The sequence below is a fragment of the Melanotaenia boesemani genome, chromosome 19 (genome assembly GCF_017639745.1).
Source record: "Melanotaenia boesemani isolate fMelBoe1 chromosome 19, fMelBoe1.pri, whole genome shotgun sequence".
NCBI lineage: Eukaryota > Metazoa > Chordata > Actinopteri > Atheriniformes > Melanotaeniidae > Melanotaenia > Melanotaenia boesemani.
In genome coordinates this window covers 7,235,204-7,256,432 of record NC_055700.1, presented here as the reverse complement: position 1 = coordinate 7,256,432, position 21,229 = coordinate 7,235,204, and the positions used below count along the sequence as shown (strand labels likewise).

The following is a 21,229-nucleotide window of genomic DNA, read 5'->3' as shown; positions in this document are numbered from 1 at the left end:
ACAACAATGTTAGAGTGATGCACCCTTACTTGGTTGGGCCGCCTGCAAACCAAGAGAAAAGGACATTCTATTGCCCTGATAAAGGGCTTTATAAAGCTTTTTATTGGTGGACTTACTTCACCTTTTTCTTCTTTGTGGAGTTACTGAAAGCTTCACTGTGACTCAAAAGAAGAAGGAGAATGACTTACTGTCTTGTCATTTCATAAGCTTTTCACTCTTATTTTGCTTTCAAAGAACTCAGGGTAATTTTCATATGAAAATCACAAATTTTGGCATCAAATCTTTTCCAGTCAGAGGAGAACTTCTAATAAGAGAGGAGACTGGCTGGTTTAGGAAACAACAGCTGGGTAGAAACATAATTTCTGTAGTGAAAGCGTCCTATGAGCTGTTTTCTACAGAAAAAAACGAACTTCACTAAGACAGTCATCTCACTGCGGGTTTTTACGCAAATAGTTTGGTTAGTTTAACCATGTATGTGTGTGTGTGTGTGTCTTGATGAAATTAGGTTTAACAATCTAGATTTGAAAAATTCAAATTTTGCTCTACAGCCAAATTCATCCACATTAAATATGCAATAAAATGTTCAATATATTGAAGGTAAATCATGATTAGTTAATGTAATAAAGTAAATAAAAGATGTTAACTCTTAAAAAATCAGTTAGAAGTATTTTGAACTAATCTAACCATTTTTTAATGTTATATTACATTTTAAAAGGTGGAAAACCAAATTTGTTTTTTCCCTAAATGATGAGATCAAATTAATGTTTACATATAACATAATATGTTTATATTGGTTAAATTGATTAAACTAGTAATTCAAGCACATTAAATGAATCAAACAGTTCAGTTGTACTTTTGCGGGTTTTTTTTTACCTGCTGTCATCCACTAAAACAAAAAATATTTTAAACCATGAAAGGAAATAGAACACACTCTCAGAAAACTCCATGCATGCTTCTTTTAGAAGTTCCCTGGCCAAAGTAGATGATTTCTGGGCAGCTGGTGTGACACATGAAACCAAAGCTGAAAATTAGTCGCACTTTCCTGTTTACAGCAACAGAGCTGCACAGGATTTAATCATTTTATACCACTTTTACATCATTCCTGTCATCTGTTACTTCATGAGAGTAATCTGAGCTCCTCTTTATACAGTTTGTTGATGTTAAATGAAATAATCAGAAGAGTTTTGCTTTCCACTTTCTAGTTTCCAGTTGTAAATATCCTCTTTTCTTCCTTTTATTAATGTTCAAATGTATTTTTATTGTGAAAAGTTAACTTCTTAACAAATCATCTAACGGTCACTAAAGTTACCACAAAAGAAAGTTATTCATAAATTTCTCCAATTTCTACCAAAAGATGTTAATTAAAACAGTTTAAAGAATATTTTGACACAAAAAACTTTCCAGTAACAGTGTCTACAGATTGTGTGTGTGTGTGTGTAGATAAATCAAGTTTTATTTACAATCACTCAGGAAAATATCAGCTGTATCTCTGAGAACAACTTTCTTTAATTTCATGACATTTTTTCATAAAAAAATTTGGATTATATTTTAGGGGTGGCTCAATCTTTCTGAGCTACAGCTCATGTCTGAGGGTATCGGATGGCTTCTCGTTCATGTCCAAATAAGATCAGTCCTGGCCCGTTTGAAAACATTGTGAGGCTGCTTCTCTGTTCCAGTAAAATCATGGTTTGAGTGCTGCTAAAGACAACTTCTGTGCAGCCATTTTGCCTCTATTTACATATACCAAGGTCAATCAGTAAGAAAGTTAGAGAAAATGTTCCAGAAATATAATAAAATCTCTTGGCAGCAGTTTAAGCTTTGGTGATTATTAACTCATGTAGAACAACATTGGCAACTTCACTCTCTATACTCTCTATACTCAACCCCAAACCATAACTCTTCCACTGCCGTGCTTCACAGTTTATATTCATTTTTTCTGCTTAGAAGAAGTTGTTACTTTGGAACAAACCAGTCTGACATTAAGGCTGCCTCCAACATCTGATCCATCTCTCCACACTAAGTTATTTTTATGTTCAGGGTAAATCTGTATCTTTGTGCACAGGCAGGGACATTTTTCTAGCATATCCTTGCTTCGGGTAAATGGTAACCTGTAAATCCTAAAGTGAAGATCTGGATTTGCTGTAGACTGGGGAAGAAATCAATGCATTTGTACGAAAATCAAAGCAAAGGAATTTTTTTATTATGGGGTAAAAAAATCCAAATAATTTAATATTTTTCTGACTAAAAGTGGCCTTAAATCTATTATAATCCTCTTCATTGCAAGAAATGTTTTCAGTTTTGTCTGGAGAAGATCTGTCCCTTTTATCACATTTGCATGTTGTTTTTTTTATGTTTTATGGTGAAGTAGGGTGGTATCACCACTCTCCTTAACATGTCTAACTGGGTGTTCGTGATGAGGAACAGAAGAAAGGAGCTGAAAACCGGCTGCTCTAATGTGTGCTTAGTGAGGTGAAATCAGTTAAAATAAGCATGTATGGGTGTTTTAAGTGTTATAAGTTGTTTTTAAGAAGGAGAAACTGGAAAAAGGGGTGTTTCATGTACTTTTTCATGCCGGTTCCTCCTTCTGTACTCAAGTGTAAACACACAGGAAGTTGACTTCACACTTCACTGGCTTAAGATAGCAGCCCCAAAGAAACGTCATTAAAGCTCTTTATCATGATGAAAATCTTAACATTGAACTTGAGGTTTCTACCACCGTGCAGAGCAAAGTGTAAAGCTGCTGTTTTGTAAAGCGTATGTTTCCACTTGGGGTGCAGGTAAAGAATTTGGTGCTAAGCTGTCAACGAATCTGACAAAGAAACAGACTTTAGACAGTTTGTTTGCTTTTTCTTCATTAAATTAAAAAACAACATTTAAAGATCTCGGTCACAGGAAACTAATTTCCGGTAAACGACCGACTACCTGCCTACTCATGTTCTTCAAACGTAAATTTCCCCACCTTAATTCTTATCAGTCAAAAGATCTGCAAAGTGCTGTGACTCAGTGAGAGCTGAAATGCTATGTGGGTTCCTCTCTGAGTGTTTTGCTTTGATCCGAATCCTTTAGTTCTTCGTTGTTTGCCCTTGAGGGCCCCACCGATGAGTACAGGCTTTTACAAGTTGTCCCACAGCGAGGTGGTATTTGTGCATTATTGATCAAATGTTTGTTTTAAATTCATCTGAATAAGTTGCAATAGTTCTACATTTATACAAAGTTCTTTGATTATACTACCAATACTTGCTCTGTATTCACTCCGTCTGGATTTAAAAACATTTCCATAAATTAGTCAAACCAAGAACGCTGGTTCTTTTCTGACGTGTTTTCAGTTCATCTCTTTCTCTTCAGTGGTGTCTTTTTTTTCCCACTCTTTCCCCTTGAGAGCCAAGTGATTAATGCTGTGTTTTTCTTCCACTAAGACCAATGAGTTATTGTCTAGTTTGAATAATAATGTACACAAATACGTTCCAAGCACAACTGCATGAAACACCCTGAAATTTGACATTTGATTTTTGTGAACTAACAGCTGTGATCACATATACACTGGTTGTCCTCATGAAACAGGCTGAAGCAGGTTGATAGCATGAAAACATAACACCATTTAGAGATTTTGGGTGACTTTACAGATCTGATTAATGTCCATCATGAATCGCCTTGGCATCAAACAGAACAAAGAAGAACATTTCTTTCAAAGAGAAAACAGTTGACATCTGCATTTTTGCCTGATGAGTGTGCTGGATTAAAAGCTCAGGATCACCCTTATATTAAAATGGTACTATGTAAGTTTCTGACCTCAGAAATAGATGTTTCTGACTGGCGTTGATGGTGCAATGACCTTTATTATGCTCATTCCTGGAGCCGTTGTTGCCTAGCAGCATCCTGAGGCTGAGAAATTGCATTTTCCAACACACACCTGTGTCACATTACAACTGAGTTTTGCTTAAATGCACCACATCTTAACCCAGCAGCTGGATAGTGATACACTGCTTGTTTTAAACGTGCAAAGAAACTCAAGAGGACATCATCAGAGGAGTAAAAGAGAGTGAAAGAGCAAGAGTCAACATCGGACTGACTTTTAGTTTGCTGGAGAGAAGAGATGGAAAACAAGATGGATGTCAAATGAGCTTTTGTTAGGGGGCGCCAAAGTTCAGTAGTGCTGCTTCCAGGCTGTACTGGTACAGATGCTGCCAGGCTGCATAAAGGTGTTCATCCTGATGGTATTGTTGTTAGAAATGGTCAGCTCATATGCAGGCCAGCAATTTACACAGGATCTATCTGGATGTCAACACTTTCCCTGGTGTTGACGCGCCACAATGTCAACACTAGATCAAAAGCCGGTGGGGCTTATTGGCTCTCATATACCCACGTCTGTGTTCACTCAGCTCAGTGTACAGTGACATAATCTTTTAGATGAGGCTTGTGGAAAGCACAGAAGCCTTGTTGAGCTCACTGCATGTGGAGCTCAGAGTTAATAGTAACAAATGGAGTCATTGTTACTGCCGGTGAAACTGCTCACATTCAGTGTGGTTAAATATGGCTACTGTACATGTGCATGTGCAAAGTTTATTTTAGCTTATCTTTAGTGGGTGTGATACTATGATAAAAAATATACCTTTAATGGCACTTGCAAGACATCAGCTATATAATCTAAAATTATGTGAGTGCATATTTTACATTATTGGGTTCAAATAATCATAAAATGACTCACTGTACTTTAAGGCTTTGTTATTTTTTATTGACATTGGATTCTTTTTTGGAACTTATAAAAATATTTAGAAATTGAAATCAGGCAAATAAAACTATTTAATATATTTGTGAACAAAGAGCAAAAGTGAGGAAGTTGGCTGACTGATAATCTTAAAACTTGCTGATTCATTTGGTGTGATGCCTTCAGATGTTTTCATGACCTGTAAATGATCTTTGAAGAAGAGCAACAAAAAAATGAAATAAAACTCATACATAACCAGTGATGGTGAGTTCATGTTTACAGCAGCAGGCTAGTTCATATTCTGAATGTTTGACATCCAGCTCTAGTTGCAATAGTTGCAGATATTAGTGCAGGTGTGCCCCCTAGTGGAAATTAACTGCACTGCAGCTGCTGCACATGAGATTGCTGCCCTGCTGTATTTAAATATATGGAAACACATTTCTGAGAAACAAAGTCACACAGGGCTTCATAAAAATGTGAAGTGAGTTTGACTGAACATAGGCTATCCATTCAGAAAATATCCCATGTAAACAGCAAGCACATATGCAGTTCAACACAAGTAAAGAAAGGGTCTTGAAGTAAATCAGGAGATTTTTTTTCCTGGCTGATACTGAAGCCTGTTAAACAATTTGATTGTTATTCCTGCACCTGGGTACACTTTTCTGCTCTATGTCAATGCAGATTTAGATATGCACTCATCTAAGATGTCTATGACTTAGTAGTGCTTTGCTAAGGCAACTTAGGAGTGCAATTGATAAGTTAGCTTGCTAGTATACACAAAACATCATACACAAAAGCATACACAAGGATAAAAATAGTCAAAAGCATATGAGAGCATACAGAAGGGGCACATCATGAAAAACAAGCAACAAAAGTCATCACAGACCCTCAACATCTGAATATGAACCTCTGCCATCAGGAAGAACTGTCAGAGTTCAATGAAAACTATTTGAAGAATTTTAATAATTATTACAGTATTGCCATATGCAATACAGTCTGTAGTTTCCTCTTCAATCAGCCAAATGTCTCCTTGTGTTTTAATGATGTTTCTTTTAATCTTCTAAAGTAAAAGAAGAAACTGTAGGACTCTGCTCAAGACTTATGTTGTTTCAGGGATAACAAAGTTTAGTTTGCTTTTACTCTCATGCCTTGCCCGTGGGAACGTTATATATGCAGAGTATTCTACGGCTTAGAGGATTTCTTTTCAGAATAATTGATAATGTAGAAATCTGTTTGCTCCCTGAGGTGTAATCTGTTTGGATTCTAGGTCATGCAGTTCATGGTAATCCTGACCACACAAAGAGAGCAATGGGACTTCTTTGGGGTGTCCTGTTTCCAGGTCTCCATGTTGGAAAGTATTAGAGGCGCCTAGTAATAGATACTATCTCGTTGTGATGCTCTTTGCTGGGATTTTACTATTTGGGTATTTCTTATCATAAATAATATTCAAATGTAATAATCTATTTGTTCTTAAAGAGTGAACAGCCCTCTTGCTCGTCAACAGTACCTTCTCATTTTTGGGACATGTTAATTAACAGTTTTTTCTCTCTCTCTTTAAACCTTGTCCTGTTCAGTGTCATAACAACAGTATGGTGGTCTGGCTGCAATGTTGTGCCAGACAAGTTTGTTTTGTCCTTATTTGGTTATTGCTGAATTACAAATTAATGCTGGTGAAGAGAATGGAAAAGTAGAGTGGAAAGAATATAAAGGAGACAGAGATACAAAAGATAGAAAACAACAGCAACAGCTGTACAATCAAAGTGTGAACAGAAAAGCCAGACAATTAGTGGCTACATCTGTGAAGAAACTTAACAGAGAACATCTTATGGCCTCTGTAAGAAAACAAAAGTAACAATCATCAGGAGCACCTACAAGAAGAGAAGCTGGGATGAGCACACACCCACCCAGAAGATGGTGGAGCAAGCCTGAGACATGGAACAAAGGTTAAGGAGCCAGGGACAAGGCTTGTCAGGTGCCTGCCACCTAATTATCAAGTACAGGGCCATTTTATTAGACGTTGACTCATCCAGTGATTAAATGTAAGACATAAGGAAAAAAATTAATAAATAAAGTAGATATTATTTTTATGACTACAGACACATTTTAAATGCTTTGACCTGAAAATTATGAGTATTTGACCTAAAAGCTTTGGAATAATCTCCTTGTTTAATATGGAAATTAAGGTTTCACCGCACTGTTTAATTTATACTTTGAGAGGGTACACACAGTATAAGATATGACACAATATGAGAGGAAAACAACATCCACAAAGTTTAAAGTAAGTTTTAATAATAAAGAGAAGAATTTAGCTGAAAGTAACAGGTCACTGATTTGCAGATGAGTAAAAAAAAAAAAACTGGGATTTTTCCTGTTGTATGTGGGTGTGTGTCTGAGCTGTGTTTCTAAAGACAGAAAGATTGAAAGCAAAAACGAGAGAACTAATAAGAAAGGAATTAGCAACTACAAACATAATAAATAAAAAAGAGAATATTTATTAAATTTTGAGCGTAAAAAAGCAAACAAACGGAGGGCTTGTTAGGTTGTCATCTGCAGTGATCTGATTGGTCAGCGCTTTCATGTTGTGGGAGGGGCTTATTTTGGGGGCCGCAGCAGGCTGTAGTTGTGAGATATGAAGGGCAGTGACAGCATGGACTCGCGCAGCTGGGAAAGTCATGAGCGACAAAATCTAAAAGGAGACAACTGACAGCTAAGGCTCTAAGGAGAGCCTGGCTGTGGGCCAACGTTGGCGTAGAACAGGTACTTAAAATATCGTCAACTCTGGACGTCAAAGTCGCGACTTTGTTTCCACTTCGACTAATGAGGAACAGAAAACAAAGTGGCACGCGGCTCCCTCCTGCGAAAATGAACCGAACAGGTGCGTTGTCAGGTAATTAAAAAGCACAAAACGTCGCATTAGACGTTATGGAGGAGAAACGTTTTTCGGCGTCTGGAAGCGGCGAGAGTCTTTCGTCCGGCTCACAAACCTTGTCCGAGGGGGAGGAAGTGGTGGCTGCGGTGGATATTAAAGTTTACGAAGCTGGACATGATGGTCACAGCTTGGACTTTGAAGCTGTAAATGAAGAAGAGGACGGAGGACATGCAGAATATGACAAGGAGACACCAGAGGACGATTATGAAGACGATGAAGAAGATGAGAAGGTAAACACACAAACATCTGGCCAAAATTGATTTAATTTAAGAGCAGCTAATTGCTCTTTTATTACTATTAGACAACTTTAAACAAAAGAAGAAGCTTTCTCAGACATATAATCAAATAACTGATTAATGAAGACTAAACTGAAAAGACAACACAATGGTGAATAAGCACACTTTTTAGTTGAGTTGTGTTTGTAATTCCCTTAAAACCTACAGTCAACCGGCAAAACGCCTCTACAAAAGTTAACTTATCAGTTTTCTCTTGCACGCAACATGTTTTAAGACAGGCGCCCTGCCTCAGCTAAGATCATGTTTATCAGATTGCCCTGAAGGCAGCAGCCAAATTGCTTTTATTACAGCTCCTACTCACCACACATCCCATCAGCACTGCTTAGTCCTGGCTCTGTCAGTCAAAATCTGTAAGTGTTATGTAACTATGAGCCTGCTCTGTATTTGAAGGCACAATACTCTTGATCTGGAAGAAAACCCATTTGGTCAACTTTTTCCTCATGTTTCACGTCTTTAAGTGCAGATTTGTTTAAAAAGTTTTGCAGTCCATCAGCAGACATTTGTCCTCTTGGAAAAATGACAGGCTCTCATCTCTGTGGAATGTGGTTCAACCTAATTTCTCTAATAATTTGTGAATGTGTGAAGATGGTATTCATTCATTTGGAAATTAAAGACAAGGATACAGATGTTTTTGCCTACCTGCATCAGAAAGTTCTGCATCATGAAAAGGTCTTTTATTGAGCTGTAACTGATTTAAGGCATCTTATAGGATTCAGTAAATCATAACAGTGGTATTTATTAAATAAAGTTTGTTTTTATTGGAGGTTTTGATCTATAAGAGAAATGAGTTGTTATACACAAAATACTCAGAGTTGGCAAGATACAATCCTTTAGAGGAGAGCACTGCTTTTGTGATTTTTACTCAGGAAACAGACGGAGAAAATGAGGAAGACACAATTCAAGTCTCACCCTTTTCATGTCAAACACTTACCGTGGATACGCCTGCAGACTGGTTTGACTGGCTTTAATTTGCACAGCGCAGCCTCATTGGTGCATTGAAATTTCACACATTCATCTGACCTTTAAACCTTTTCTTAAGTATAAGATGAGGCAGCATTACTTTTTGTGTAGCTAAAACAGTATACATGTAGAAAATTGCGTAACGATTTCCTAATGTTACTCCACTGTTTTTTTTTTTTTTTTGCCTCATCTTTAATGCTGTGTGCAGTAAACTGACCAGCAGCCAAAGGCCAAATTGCATATAGTGCGATGACCAAAAGTTAAATGCAGCTAATCTACTTGATACCCATCCTTGTGTTTTTTGTAAGCCAGTATTTCTCTGTTTAACAGGCTCTTCAACACTCACACCATGGATGAAGCCCCTGGGTGGTGTCATGTTTGCTATCAGTGCTGCTTGACTACTTTGGTTTGGCTGAATGACAGTTTGACAGTCCATTACCTTAATAGTGCTGAGATATAACATGCGAGGGACAAGAACTCACACATCTCTTATTACATTTTCTGCTCCACATAATTTTTTTTTATTTTACTGACATACATTTTTTTTAAAATAATGTTTATAGTAGGAAAAAGTTGAAAATAAATGCAATATCGCAAGAATTTTAATGTTCCTCTCCATCATAACAGAGATAACAAGCTGTCCTAATTTTGTAGTAGAATGAACCCTATGCCCTTTTCCTCCCGACACCTTTGAAATACGAGTTTGACGTTGATTTAAAAGCAGCAACCTTACTTGTGCTGACCACTGAAGAAGACATGTAACATGACCTGTTACTCTAAACTAAACAGACATTGTACTGGCCTAACACTGCAAAGCAGATGGGTATCACCGCAGGGTCAATCAGGGAACCTTGACCTGTGACTTAAACCCAAAGAGTTAAAAAAGGAAAGTCTTATGAGAACGCATGACATCACTTCTGACCGGCTGAGTTACCACTCATTTTGCAGACTTAGTGCTAAGTCTGCTCCCCACAGGTACTTTAGGTGGGGAGATTCTGCATATGGTGACGCTTCATGGAGGTTTTATACTATATTTGGTGCCTGTCTTTTTAAATCTCTCCGTGCTTTGCAGCAATTTGTCCATTCCAGACAAGTAAATCTGTCTGGAGTTGTGGGCAGTAATGGAGAATGCTATCTACAGATTATCCCATGCATAATCCTTTCTTTAATACATAATAGAAGATATCAGAAATAAGATTAGTAAACAGGTTTTTGTTGATGCATATGGACTCTCACTGTCCATCAGTTTTAATATGAGATCGAGATGTGTTATAGAAGAGGTTGCACCTGTTTTGCTATGTTAAAATATGCATATAATGATATAATATTTAAATTTTAACAAATTTTTATGTTTCCTAAAGCAGAGGTCCCCAACCCCGGTCCTCAAGGCCCACTATCCTGCAGGACTTTGATGCCTCCCTGCTCCAACACACCTGATTTAAATCAATGGCTTATTAGCAGACGTGTGCAGAGCTTGTCAGAGAGCCGTTTAACTTGAGTCAGGTGTGTTGCAGCAGACCTGCAGGATAGTGGGCCTTGAGGACCGGGGTTGGGGACCTCTGCCCTAAAACATCTTGTGTGTAATTATCAGCATTTAGTTTTTGTTCTCATATTTGTTTAATTTAGATCTGCAAAACTGCAGTTTTCAAGGTTTATTCAAACTGTTGAAGTTGCCACTAACTATATACTTTATCATTTAAAAAATGATTTAAAAAACTATCCTGCAGCCCTATGTTCAATTTATTTTCTCTGTGAAGTGTCCTGAGATGACTTTGTTGCAAGTTGTGTATGTATGTAAGCAAACTAAACTGTCATTTTCTTTTTAGTTTTTATGCCATCACTGCCTTTAAATACTGCATGTGATTAGTCCCTTTTGACAACCTACCTAAAATTACACAACTGGCAGAAGAGAGTGCAAGTGGAGAAAAATGACATGGGAACAGTGTTTGGAATAGAAAATCTCTCTAATGGTAAGAAATTAAGGCATTTGTCTTCCTCCTTAATGAAGTCCCACTTGAATCTTAGAGAACTTCACACACATTAAAACCATGATTACAAACCACTCGGCCTTTGAATGCAACTCCTCTGAAGTGAGTTCTTGTTTATTTACGGTATTTATTCTGTTTAATCGCACTGTTGACATCTAATTCAATCTTAAATTCAGTCTTAAATTCAAATGATCTAGTATTTATTAAAAAAACAAAAAGTTTTTAAGCGTTTAAATGTAAAATGTTATAACACACCTTTAATGTTTACCATGTTTAAGACCCCCCTTTGATAAGTTTCAAACAACTGAGACTTTCCTGGTCTTTACTTGTTTGTATAGCTGCTATAAATACAGATGTCTAATACAACGGTTTTGACACTGTTTTCTAAAATACACAACTTCTCAGTTTGTTAATCATTATATTATTATATGTACTGCTGCTTTTATATCCCCTCATAATCATAAATTCTGTCTTCCTTGCTTTCTCTTTGCTACCTGCTGTGCTGTGACAGCACATTGTGGGTATTTCCAGTTGGTTTATGCTTAAATGTATTTTTTCCTTTTGCTTTTTTTTTTTTTTTAATTTTGCATGTTACTGTAATAAAGACAAATATTTTTCACATGGAGGATCACCAAATGTTATACTGTCAGCAGTGTCTCCTGTAATATCGTTAGCCTCATAGCATCATCGCCTCAGTCATGTTTTAAGGTTTTCAGAAATGATGATGCACAGGGAATCAGCAGTGTTAAGAGAGTGGAGTGAAATATAAATGACTCGGACAATTATGCTTTGAGGCTAACGATATGGCATCTGTTTGGAGGAGCTCTCCTTATTCTGGTTTCGCTATCAGTGTTGATAAAAACTGCAGATGTTTGTGCAACAGTTACGTCACAATTAGGTGGATTATCTTCGACTCACAGTGAGCACTAACATAAACAGGGAGGCTTCCTCAGCAGTGGGGTTAGATGCGTCATGCTGTGCCCAGATCAGCTCAGTTAAAATACACACATCTGGTGTGTGGATACAAAAGTGATTGTAAAGCAGCCGCAGATGATAATATTGTCTCAAATGTTTAATTTTTGTGAGCAATGCTCAGAGAATTTTCCCTGAAAACTGCAGGTTTAAGCTCAGTGTTTAGCCGTCTGGTTTGCATCCTTATGTTTGTGGATTCAGTCTGATCGGTTTCGTTGTGTTTTCACCCACAGCATGCAGCTGTTTACAGTATAGGGTTGGGTATAGAAAGCCAACACTAAATGTAACTCAGGACTAAATTTATAGCTGTCACAGTATTTGAATGTCCGTTATTGCTTCATAAATGTTATTTTGCACATTTTATCTTTTTTTTTTTAATAGTCCTCGGATGTAAGCACATCCTGTAATTTTTATCAAATGACATCACATCTCAAGAATCAAGGACTCTTGGATCATCTAAGTCTTCACAGTTCACTTTCCAGTCACTGTTTTAGTCATTGAGTTCTGATAATAGTAATAATGAAGCAATAAGTAAATAATTGGGATTTTGGGGATAAAGTTGCTTTAGATTGCAGTATACATTTAAGGATTTAAGGCATTAGATGTTAAGGACTGATATTGCTACTCTAGATAATATATATATATATATATATATAAGAGATGTGCATTATCACTAGAAATACCAAGACATATTTGACCTAATCACCCAGCTCTAACACAGAAATCACTCTGACTAAAAGTTGTTGCTGACTATGCTTATTGCCTCAAGCATAACAAGTTTTTGCATGTAAACGCAGATGCATGAGCACTTTGTAGAAGCATCACATTCAGGAAGAGAAAGGTGTGGGTTTTCCCTCCTTTTCTATTGTATTTTTAGATGTAAAATCACTGTTTTTAGTGATTTGGAAGCACCCTCCATTTAAAAAAAACGATTAAAATCACAAATCTGATATTATTTTCAAACATGCAGGTTTCTTTTACTTAAAGGTCCCATATTATGCAAAATTCACTTTCTAAAGGTTTTCTAACAGTCATATGTGTCCTCATAGCCTGTTTATGAGGCCCAAAAATGATAGCCATATGAAAATGAAATGTATAATATGGACCTTCAAAACCAGCACCCCTGTTGGCTGGAATGCTAATTTATGTACATCTCAAAATTAAGGATTATAAATTTTCTTTGACAACTTGCAAATGGCTTTGAGCAGCTAGCTGCAGGACAAAGTAGATTATTTACCATTGAGCCGTTCAAACAAAGGCCAAAAACGGGGTTCAAACGAAGTGAATACTATACTCGGGGTATATTCCAGGTAACCAGGCACATCAATTCACTGAAAGCCCCTTTTTCACTCGTCAATAAACCCTGCAACATCTGTTTTTTGTCTGCAGTGAGAAGGTGTTTAGTCAGTATTTCTTCATTAAATGACTGCAGTAGTTGCAGGTATTTATCAAATCTGTCTTTGTTGCTTTCCCATCATTGCCAGTTAATCAATGACAGTGCTGTACTTGGGGCTGCAAGAGGGGACCTAACTCACTAATCCTTCACAATAACACAAGTTTACTTATTGCAATGTGCTGCAGAGAAGCTCTGATGCCGACAACCACTTGCATACAAAGAGATTAATCTCTTTCAACCAGTCTGCAAGACAGTTTTGACTCACTTTCAGTCACACTGGGTGTGTTGACATCCAAGATTTGATTAATTCAGAAATTGTGATTATCAGTTATAGTTGTCAAATAGCCTGCAGGATGCAGCGTGACGCTATCACTTCATGTTGTTGTAGTTGTAGCTACTGGATGTAACTCCAGTTTTAAGTGAATGTTTAGCCCTCATGATTAGGGTGCTACTGGTACTATGAAAGGATTTAATGTCAGATGTATCTATGCTTAAAACCTCAAATATATAAAAACTGAAAATGAATAATGTTAAGTAACTGCTGGATAAGTAAATGAGCAACTGTTTGTGTTAGCTTAAAATGTGACACTGTATGTCATCATGCTGGTTTTTTTCTTTTTTAAACCTGCTATGCAGAGTTTAAACTAACACAGATTTTAGGCAGGTAATAAGATTTTCTTTTTTTTTCTGCTTGTAATCCTCTTTCACTTTACCGACACTGAATTCGTTAAACTAATTTTACTCCTACTTAACGTCATCCATCACCCAGCAGGCAGCTGCATTAGCCCGACAGACTTTACTCCATGTTTGTCCATGCACATCTGTTGGACTGAATGATGCTCTGTATGGCAGAGCTGATCATTTTACAACACCATTGCACTGGTCAAACAAAAGCAACTTCCCTAAAAGCACAATCGATAGTGTTAGACGGCTGTTAAGAGAAAAAAAAATCAAACATCTCACACAGAGATTAGTCTTCCTCGTCTGTGGAGCAGCTCGGTTTCAACAGACTGACACACTTCTCTGCAGCGAGTAATGAGTTTGTTCAGACTAACCATGTGTGAGACGAGGCACTCTGCAAACATCACTGACTTCAGGATAAAACAACTACAGCACTTTGTTGAATTAGCTTCTTTGTCTTTGGTTGCAGGGCCCTCATGGCAACAAGAGTAAATTATAGGACAATAAATGGAGGATGGGAGATATTCAGGCAGGTGTGGAGGTCATTTTATACCCCTAATCCATTAAAATGAACACCACACCCTGTCTTCTGTACAGTGTTGCTCAATATGAGCTCTGTTCTGCAACACAATTATCTACAAATGTAATTTAAGAACCCCAAACTTATTCTTAAATCAGTTTTTAATAACTCATTATAGAAGTTCCCAAAGCAGAAATCACCAAACATGGTTTTCTGGATGTTGCATGATGGACCAGTTGGACTGACAAGCTGTTTATTATCATAGTCACTTTGATCATTTTCACAATTTTCTGTTAATTTATCACACCCACAAGTATTTCTTTTCTAAAGAAATGTATTTATCAAACTAATCATTGATGAAATTAATTTATTTTTGCCCTAATTCAATTTTTTGTTCAACGTTCCTTAATTACAGGTTATGTCAGACTCCTGTTTTCAGTGTATTAGTGCTGCACCGATCTGCATCATAACAGAAAATGCCAAACTCTTCCTTTGAATCTTTGTCCCAGTCCCAAAAATCCTCTCTTTTGGCCCTGCCCCTGCATTTTGCTGATATAAAGTGTTCATTTAGCCCTTCAACTGGAGGCTTCGGGTTTTATTTAGATCACTTGATTCCTTAAAGAAAATGGAAACATTCCAGTTTACGGAGAGGAGTAGAGCAAAGAGGAGGAATTGGGATTAGGCCACTGTGGCACTGTTTCAGTTGAATCATCCTGACTGAAAATTCTAAGTCTGTAAGAAGAACTGGATGTTCATATTACACAATATAAAGGAAGAAGGCTGTTCAGTGTAGTGATGAAATAATCTTTGTCTTGGAATGTGGATATGAACAGATTTCTTTGTTCTAAGAGTTTTCTACCAGTAGAGGTGAGTTGTTCGGGCTTTTTATCTTGCAAGTTTACATTTAATATCTTAAAATGTCCCAGTGCTAAAAAATACAGTACATTTAAAAATGTTTATTCCATGTCTATGCCACAAGTGTTGGATTTTGGTTAATTTTGTTGTCTTGAATTTTTGTTATTCTGTTAGTTATTTAAAACGTTTTAGGTTCATTTAAGGTCTGTTGTAGCCACTTGGTGCATCTTGTGAAATAGATTTGTGAACTTGTACAGTTTGGGGCTATTCAAGACTCTCAAAGCAATTCACTGTTCAATCAAAACATTAGTGGAACTTTTCTCCTACAATTCAGTTCCTGTTCACTTCTGCATTACCCTTCAGCAAAAAAAAAACCTTGTTTGACATCCAGCAAGTTTCATAATTGTCTTTTTATACTTTACTGGGTATTAGATATGAATAGCTTAGGGGCCTCTGTCAAAGTTCATTTTAATGCTTACAGTGCATCCAAATTGGATTGTTTCATTTTTAGGACAAGAATAGACGTGTAAAGAAGTAAAATAATAAGGTGAGCTGTTTTCTGGAATAGGTTGGGCTGCGTTTTACTCACAGTATAAAAACAGTGACTGAGCTGTCACGCATTGATTTTTATTTTTATTGACTGTTGTCGTCATAAAATGCTGTCTTACATCATTCTCTGGACAAAGATTTAGCAACGATGGAAGAATACGGTGCTACAAAAAATGCTTTTGAGTTGTGCCACAAGTTACTGGCTCACCTTAGTTTACACAGTTTTCCTCCTAAAAACCAATAGACCAAAAAAAAAAAAAAAAGTGAAGTGAAATATTTGAACCCTTAGTAATACTTAAAGATGAGCTATAATCTACTACTACTACTACAAGAGGGCACTTATTTCCAACATGCTTATAATTTCTTGCAGTTGATGGTGCAGGTTAAAAAGAAAACCAAGCCATCAGGCCAAAAGATAAATTTAGGGAAAAATATATGATAATGTCTGTAAAGGCGCAAAAGACACTTTTAGGTGTATCTGCTGAAGTTTTTCTATTGTTTTGGATGTTTCCTCTGCATCTTGGGAGCCTAAATGTGAACAGATTTTTAAAACCTGGGTCCCAAAATGAGCGAATGTAAAAGAGCCACCGTTTCGTTTCCACCTTTACATACTCGTCTCTACTGAACAGATGATGCTATAGCCCCACCTCTCCCTCAACCTGCATGCAAAAACCCCGCCAAAAGCTGGCAGTTGACTGTGTTGCGTTTGAGATGCAGAAGCTACTGAACATAACGTGGCTTTTACAGCAAATCTGTTGTACGGGTTTATATGCACGGCCTATGTCTTATTCTGTTTTCGGTGGCAGTATCACTTACACAGTGTCACGGCTAACCTGTTTGCAGCGCAGTGATTGTTTGTGGACGCACACATTCTTTGGAAAAGTTTTTGCCTTTACAGAAAACGTTTTTCAAATAAAATGGGTTATGTCTTCATGTGGATGTAGCTTAAGACTCAAAGGGGCCTCTGAATGACTTTAACCATGAGAAATAAAATAATTTGATCTCTTCTAAACTAAAAGGTCCCATTTGCTGATTTGTGTAGAGAAAACCAGCATCACCTCATTAATACCTATGTTCAAACATGGTGGCGGCAGCTTCATTCTGTGGGAAAGTCTTTATGCTGCATGATCTGACAGGAGTGAAAACTTGTCCAGATAAGAGTGATTTCATCTTAAAAAGGCATCACACCTTTACTGGCTGTGGAGTCACAGTTTTGACCTGAACCATGTCGAGCATATGTTGAGATCTAAAAATGGTTGTGCACTTTCACTCCTCATCCAGCTTGAAAAGGTTTAACAGTCCCGCTAAGTATAATAGGATCATGGAGAAAAGCATCCGAAGGAAAGCTGTGCACATAAAGACATACTATGGGTCTGAAAACTTATTTAAATGGTTTGATGAGCTTATGATAATTTTGACTTCAAATTTTGTGATTAAGTCAGAGAGGAGAAGAACATTTAGCCACAAAGTAACATTTTTACTCAGATTTCTATAATTTCAGTCTGACTTGAAGTAACACTCCAAATTGATCTTTTCTGCGAGGAGCTGTTCCCTGAATTTGGAAGGGCAACCCCGACACATTGCATCAGCGCTTGCTTTTATATCAACATTTGCTTCTGTTTGACAATGTTTAACTCCCCTGGTTCAGTCGTCCCAGCCTTGTGTCGGGCCCCTAAATAAGCAGCCGTGTGTTTAAGCAAGCAGGGTGATTAGAGGAACTTCTCGTGTCAGTTTGTTCTTTGAGACTAAGAGGATTAACACAATCTGGTTAAGACTCTTTTCACTCCTATGTTTGGCTGTCATTGAGCCGTTGCTGATTTTTGACTTCTTTGCAGCTGTCCTTTTGTATGTGTGCAAGTTTGGGTTTAACCCGCGTTGTCTGTGAGGAAATAGCCTTAAGTCTGTCCTAAAAAAAAAAATGTCTTTTGGTCGGAAATTGACTACTGGTCAGCGTTCGTCTTCGAATGGAGCCAAGGTAAGAAATGGGAACATTTGAGGCTGCTGATTGGATTCAGAAGCAAAGGTCGAGTGTAAAATGCTTGGCCATAGATTTGTTTTGTTTTTATATTAAATGCTAGTGAAGCACGTGAGTAGCCAAATTAAGTTGCAGTTATCAGTGTTTACGATCAAACCTCATGGTCGCCCAGTCATGCAGGTCTGTTAAGGTTTCTTTTGGTTCCTCTATTACTCAGCTTTATCCAGTATTTTTCATGGCAGATCTCCCTGATGTGCATCATGACCAAAATATAACAGCTTGTTCTCTAATCTGAGACCTTTCTGTGTAGCAGCTCATATGGGATGCATACAATAAGTCTCTAAGGCCCTCTGCAGGGAAAAAAAGCACTTTGTTTGTGGGAAAAATAATACATAGTTTACTGGATATAATAAATCTTAACATAGATAACTATATGAAATTGGATAAGGAAAGCATTGCTGTTCTTGTCAACACAGGAAACTGAATTCCCAAGAGAGAGCAAGCAAAGTTCAAGCTCAAAACTCGTGCTTTTCTGGGCTTTTTTAACTTCTGAAGGGACAGTGTCACTGTCAAGTGTCTATTGACTTCCTTACTATCATAAAATGCCATTTTAAGTCCCATAGCTGTTTGGGTTTGAGTTGTGAGACTTTGTACTGCTGTTGTCCTCATGAGTAAACACCGAGGTCCTCGGAGCAGATCAGGGGATAACACACTTGTTCTGTACTGGAATTCGGGGAGAGTTGAATAAGACAGATGTTGGGTGACAAGGTCGGCCAGAACATGGTTTACTCTGCTGCAGTCGACCCTGAGAAAAAGGCAGATGAACATGTTCAAGAGTTCATGGATACAGTTCATAAACATGCCAGTTTTAGGAGTAATGTCTGGTTCTGTGAAAATTAGACATTAGAAAATCAATGAGAAGATAGTTGTTGCTGTTTAACTCTGCCTGCATGCTGCACTTGTCTGTAGCTTAACAACAATCACTAGGTGTGTAACATTGGGGATGTAACATCTAAAAATAGATATGGACCATATGTTTCCATTCAAGATGTTGTTTTTTTTGCAGGTAAATGGGGTTATAAAAGAATTAAATGCAATCGTATTATTTTAAAAGGCACCTAGATTGCACAGTTCAGCTCCTATCTTTAACGTTTAATAATCTGAAACCTCAACAAATACTTAAAGCTCTCAAAGTTAATTTAAAAGTAGAGTTGTGTAATCATGCAGTATTGACTTATTTGATGACACTCTAACATTCATGATGCACAGATGTTGTCCTGCAACATCCGAAGCTGATAGATCAGACTTCACAGCTTCTTGTTTCCAGTCTGGAGCATCATGTGACAGCTTTGCTTTGCTTTTTGGCACCGCGTTACATGTCAGCAACTGGATGTCAACACAATGGCTGTTTTGAATGAGCACTGTGACTGAATTAGCAAAGAGATGCAAGAGGAAATTATTGGAGCAAGAGTCAACATCAGACTGACTTTTACTAACTAGAGAGAGCTCAGGAAACAGGATGCAAGATAAATGGCAAATAAGATGTCCTTAAGGGGTGCCAGTGTCCAAAAATCTGTCAAAGTTTAGTAAAGTTGCTTTAAAACTGCTTGTTTAAAACTAAATGTGCAAAAAAAAATTCATCTCAGTTGCAATTTTGGCAGAGAGCTTGAAATGAGAATCCTTTAGTTTTTTTTACTCTTTTGAGTGATCTCATCACTTGGTCCGCTACATCTTAGTTTTACTAGAATAACTGAAAAGCTATTGTAAAATAGAAAGGGAAGGATTTACATCAAAATGGATTTTAACAAACTGATGTCTCTCACAGGATGAGTCATTCATCTTAAAGACCATTTGCCTCCTATTCAAACAGCCGCGCATTGACTTGCTAATTAGTGCTGGAGTCCCTTTGATCTTTGACATCATCCTCTTAATCTCACGTAAACTTGTTATAATTCAATGGTGAATTAATCTGACACCAACTGTGATGAAGTGAGATTATGTAACATGCATTACTCTGTCTTTTTAAATTAAACAAAATTTGATGAAGAGTTTTGGGCCTTTTGTTAGCGTGTCCTGACTTTTCCAGCTAAATGATTTCTTATTTTCCGGCAAAAGTAGTCCCCTCAATGTCGGTGCATGTTATTCTTACAGGGAAATGATGAGAAATGATGATAAGTAGGACAGTGAGCGAAACAAAGGACGACACTGACTGGAAGGAGGTGTAATGTCTCTTGATGTACGGGGGCTCGCTTCCTGTTTCACTGTAAACGTGCGCTCATTGTGTCCTAGCAACCGATGAAGGACTCTAATAACAATCTGTTCCCGCTATTAAAAGGCTCCTTTCATCCATCTCAGTGAAATGATAAACAACACTTCACCACAAGGCCTTCAGAAAAGGAATTGATATCTCTTTGTTCTGGGGCTTTGGGTGATTTTTTTTTTTTTGATTTGGAAATTGACTGAACCCTCTTCACTGCCGTTGTACAGAAGCATGCAGGTTATTGAGACTTAAATTAAAACGCTGATTAAATAGTTAAAACGGCAAGAAAAGTGCTGCAACTCATATTTGAGTTTTTTATGTATTTTCATAGATTAGCCTTGTGGTCTATTGTGGAATTGACTGCATGCAAGTACATGAATACTAGTTTTTATTGGCTCGGATTGTTGTATTTATTATTCAACTTTGGATAGTATTCCTGAAAACAGCCTTGCATTTATACAAGCAACTCTTCCTTTTGCTTTGTCCTGTTTGTTGGACAGTTTGTTTGTGTAGCTTCTGTAGAGAAAAGGTCTTTCTTTTCTAGCCGAGTGTTTTTCCATCTTCAGGATGTTTGGCCTTTGTAGTCTCAGTTGCTAAAGGTCGACGGCAGGCAAGCGAGCTCTGCTGAACGCTTGTTCCTTTCTCTGCACCGTCATGCGTTCTCGCTCTCAACTGAAACTATTTCTTATCTATGCAGCACTTTCTGCCAGGGTATTGTCAATAAATGTTTATTATTTTCTTATTTCTATGCATTCTTTTATAATTTTATTACGTTGACCACCTTTGTTTTGGTGACTCACTGGATGCCTAAAGTTATGTAGGTGTTTTGTGATTCTGAAAACAAACGGGCAATGATCAAAAGACAGACAAGAAATCTGATGACGGATGTTGCTCTTTAGCATATTATCTTGGTCTTTCTACAGGCATGATTTGTTCCCTTAAAGTTGAATCTCCTTTCAGTCAAAGGATGTGATCAGAAATTTCTTTATATAAAGACAAACTAACCAACAGTGTCCAGTGAGAAAGATTTTTCTATTTGGGCAAATCTGCCCAAATTGTAGGGATTGCTCTGATCATAAGGAAAACACATTCAGCAACTTCTTTCCGATCACAGTTTCTCTCTTTTGTTTTTACAGTGATAAG

At 37.3% G+C, this 21,229-nt stretch overlaps 1 protein-coding gene across 4 annotated transcripts in view; it reads left to right on the top strand.

Moving 5' to 3' along the window:
* The first annotated feature begins 7,343 nt into the window (after positions 1–7,343).
* mast4 (microtubule associated serine/threonine kinase family member 4) overlaps positions 7,344–21,229 on the top strand; it is a 107,280-nt gene continuing 93,394 nt past the window's right edge. For all 4 annotated transcript variants that reach the window (XM_041969236.1, XM_041969235.1, XM_041969238.1 and 1 more), the window contains exon 1: positions 7,344–7,864. In XM_041969236.1, the coding sequence (XP_041825170.1) occupies positions 7,628–7,864 (237 nt within the window). In that variant the 5' untranslated portion in view covers positions 7,344–7,627. The remainder of the gene's footprint in view (positions 7,865–21,229) is intronic.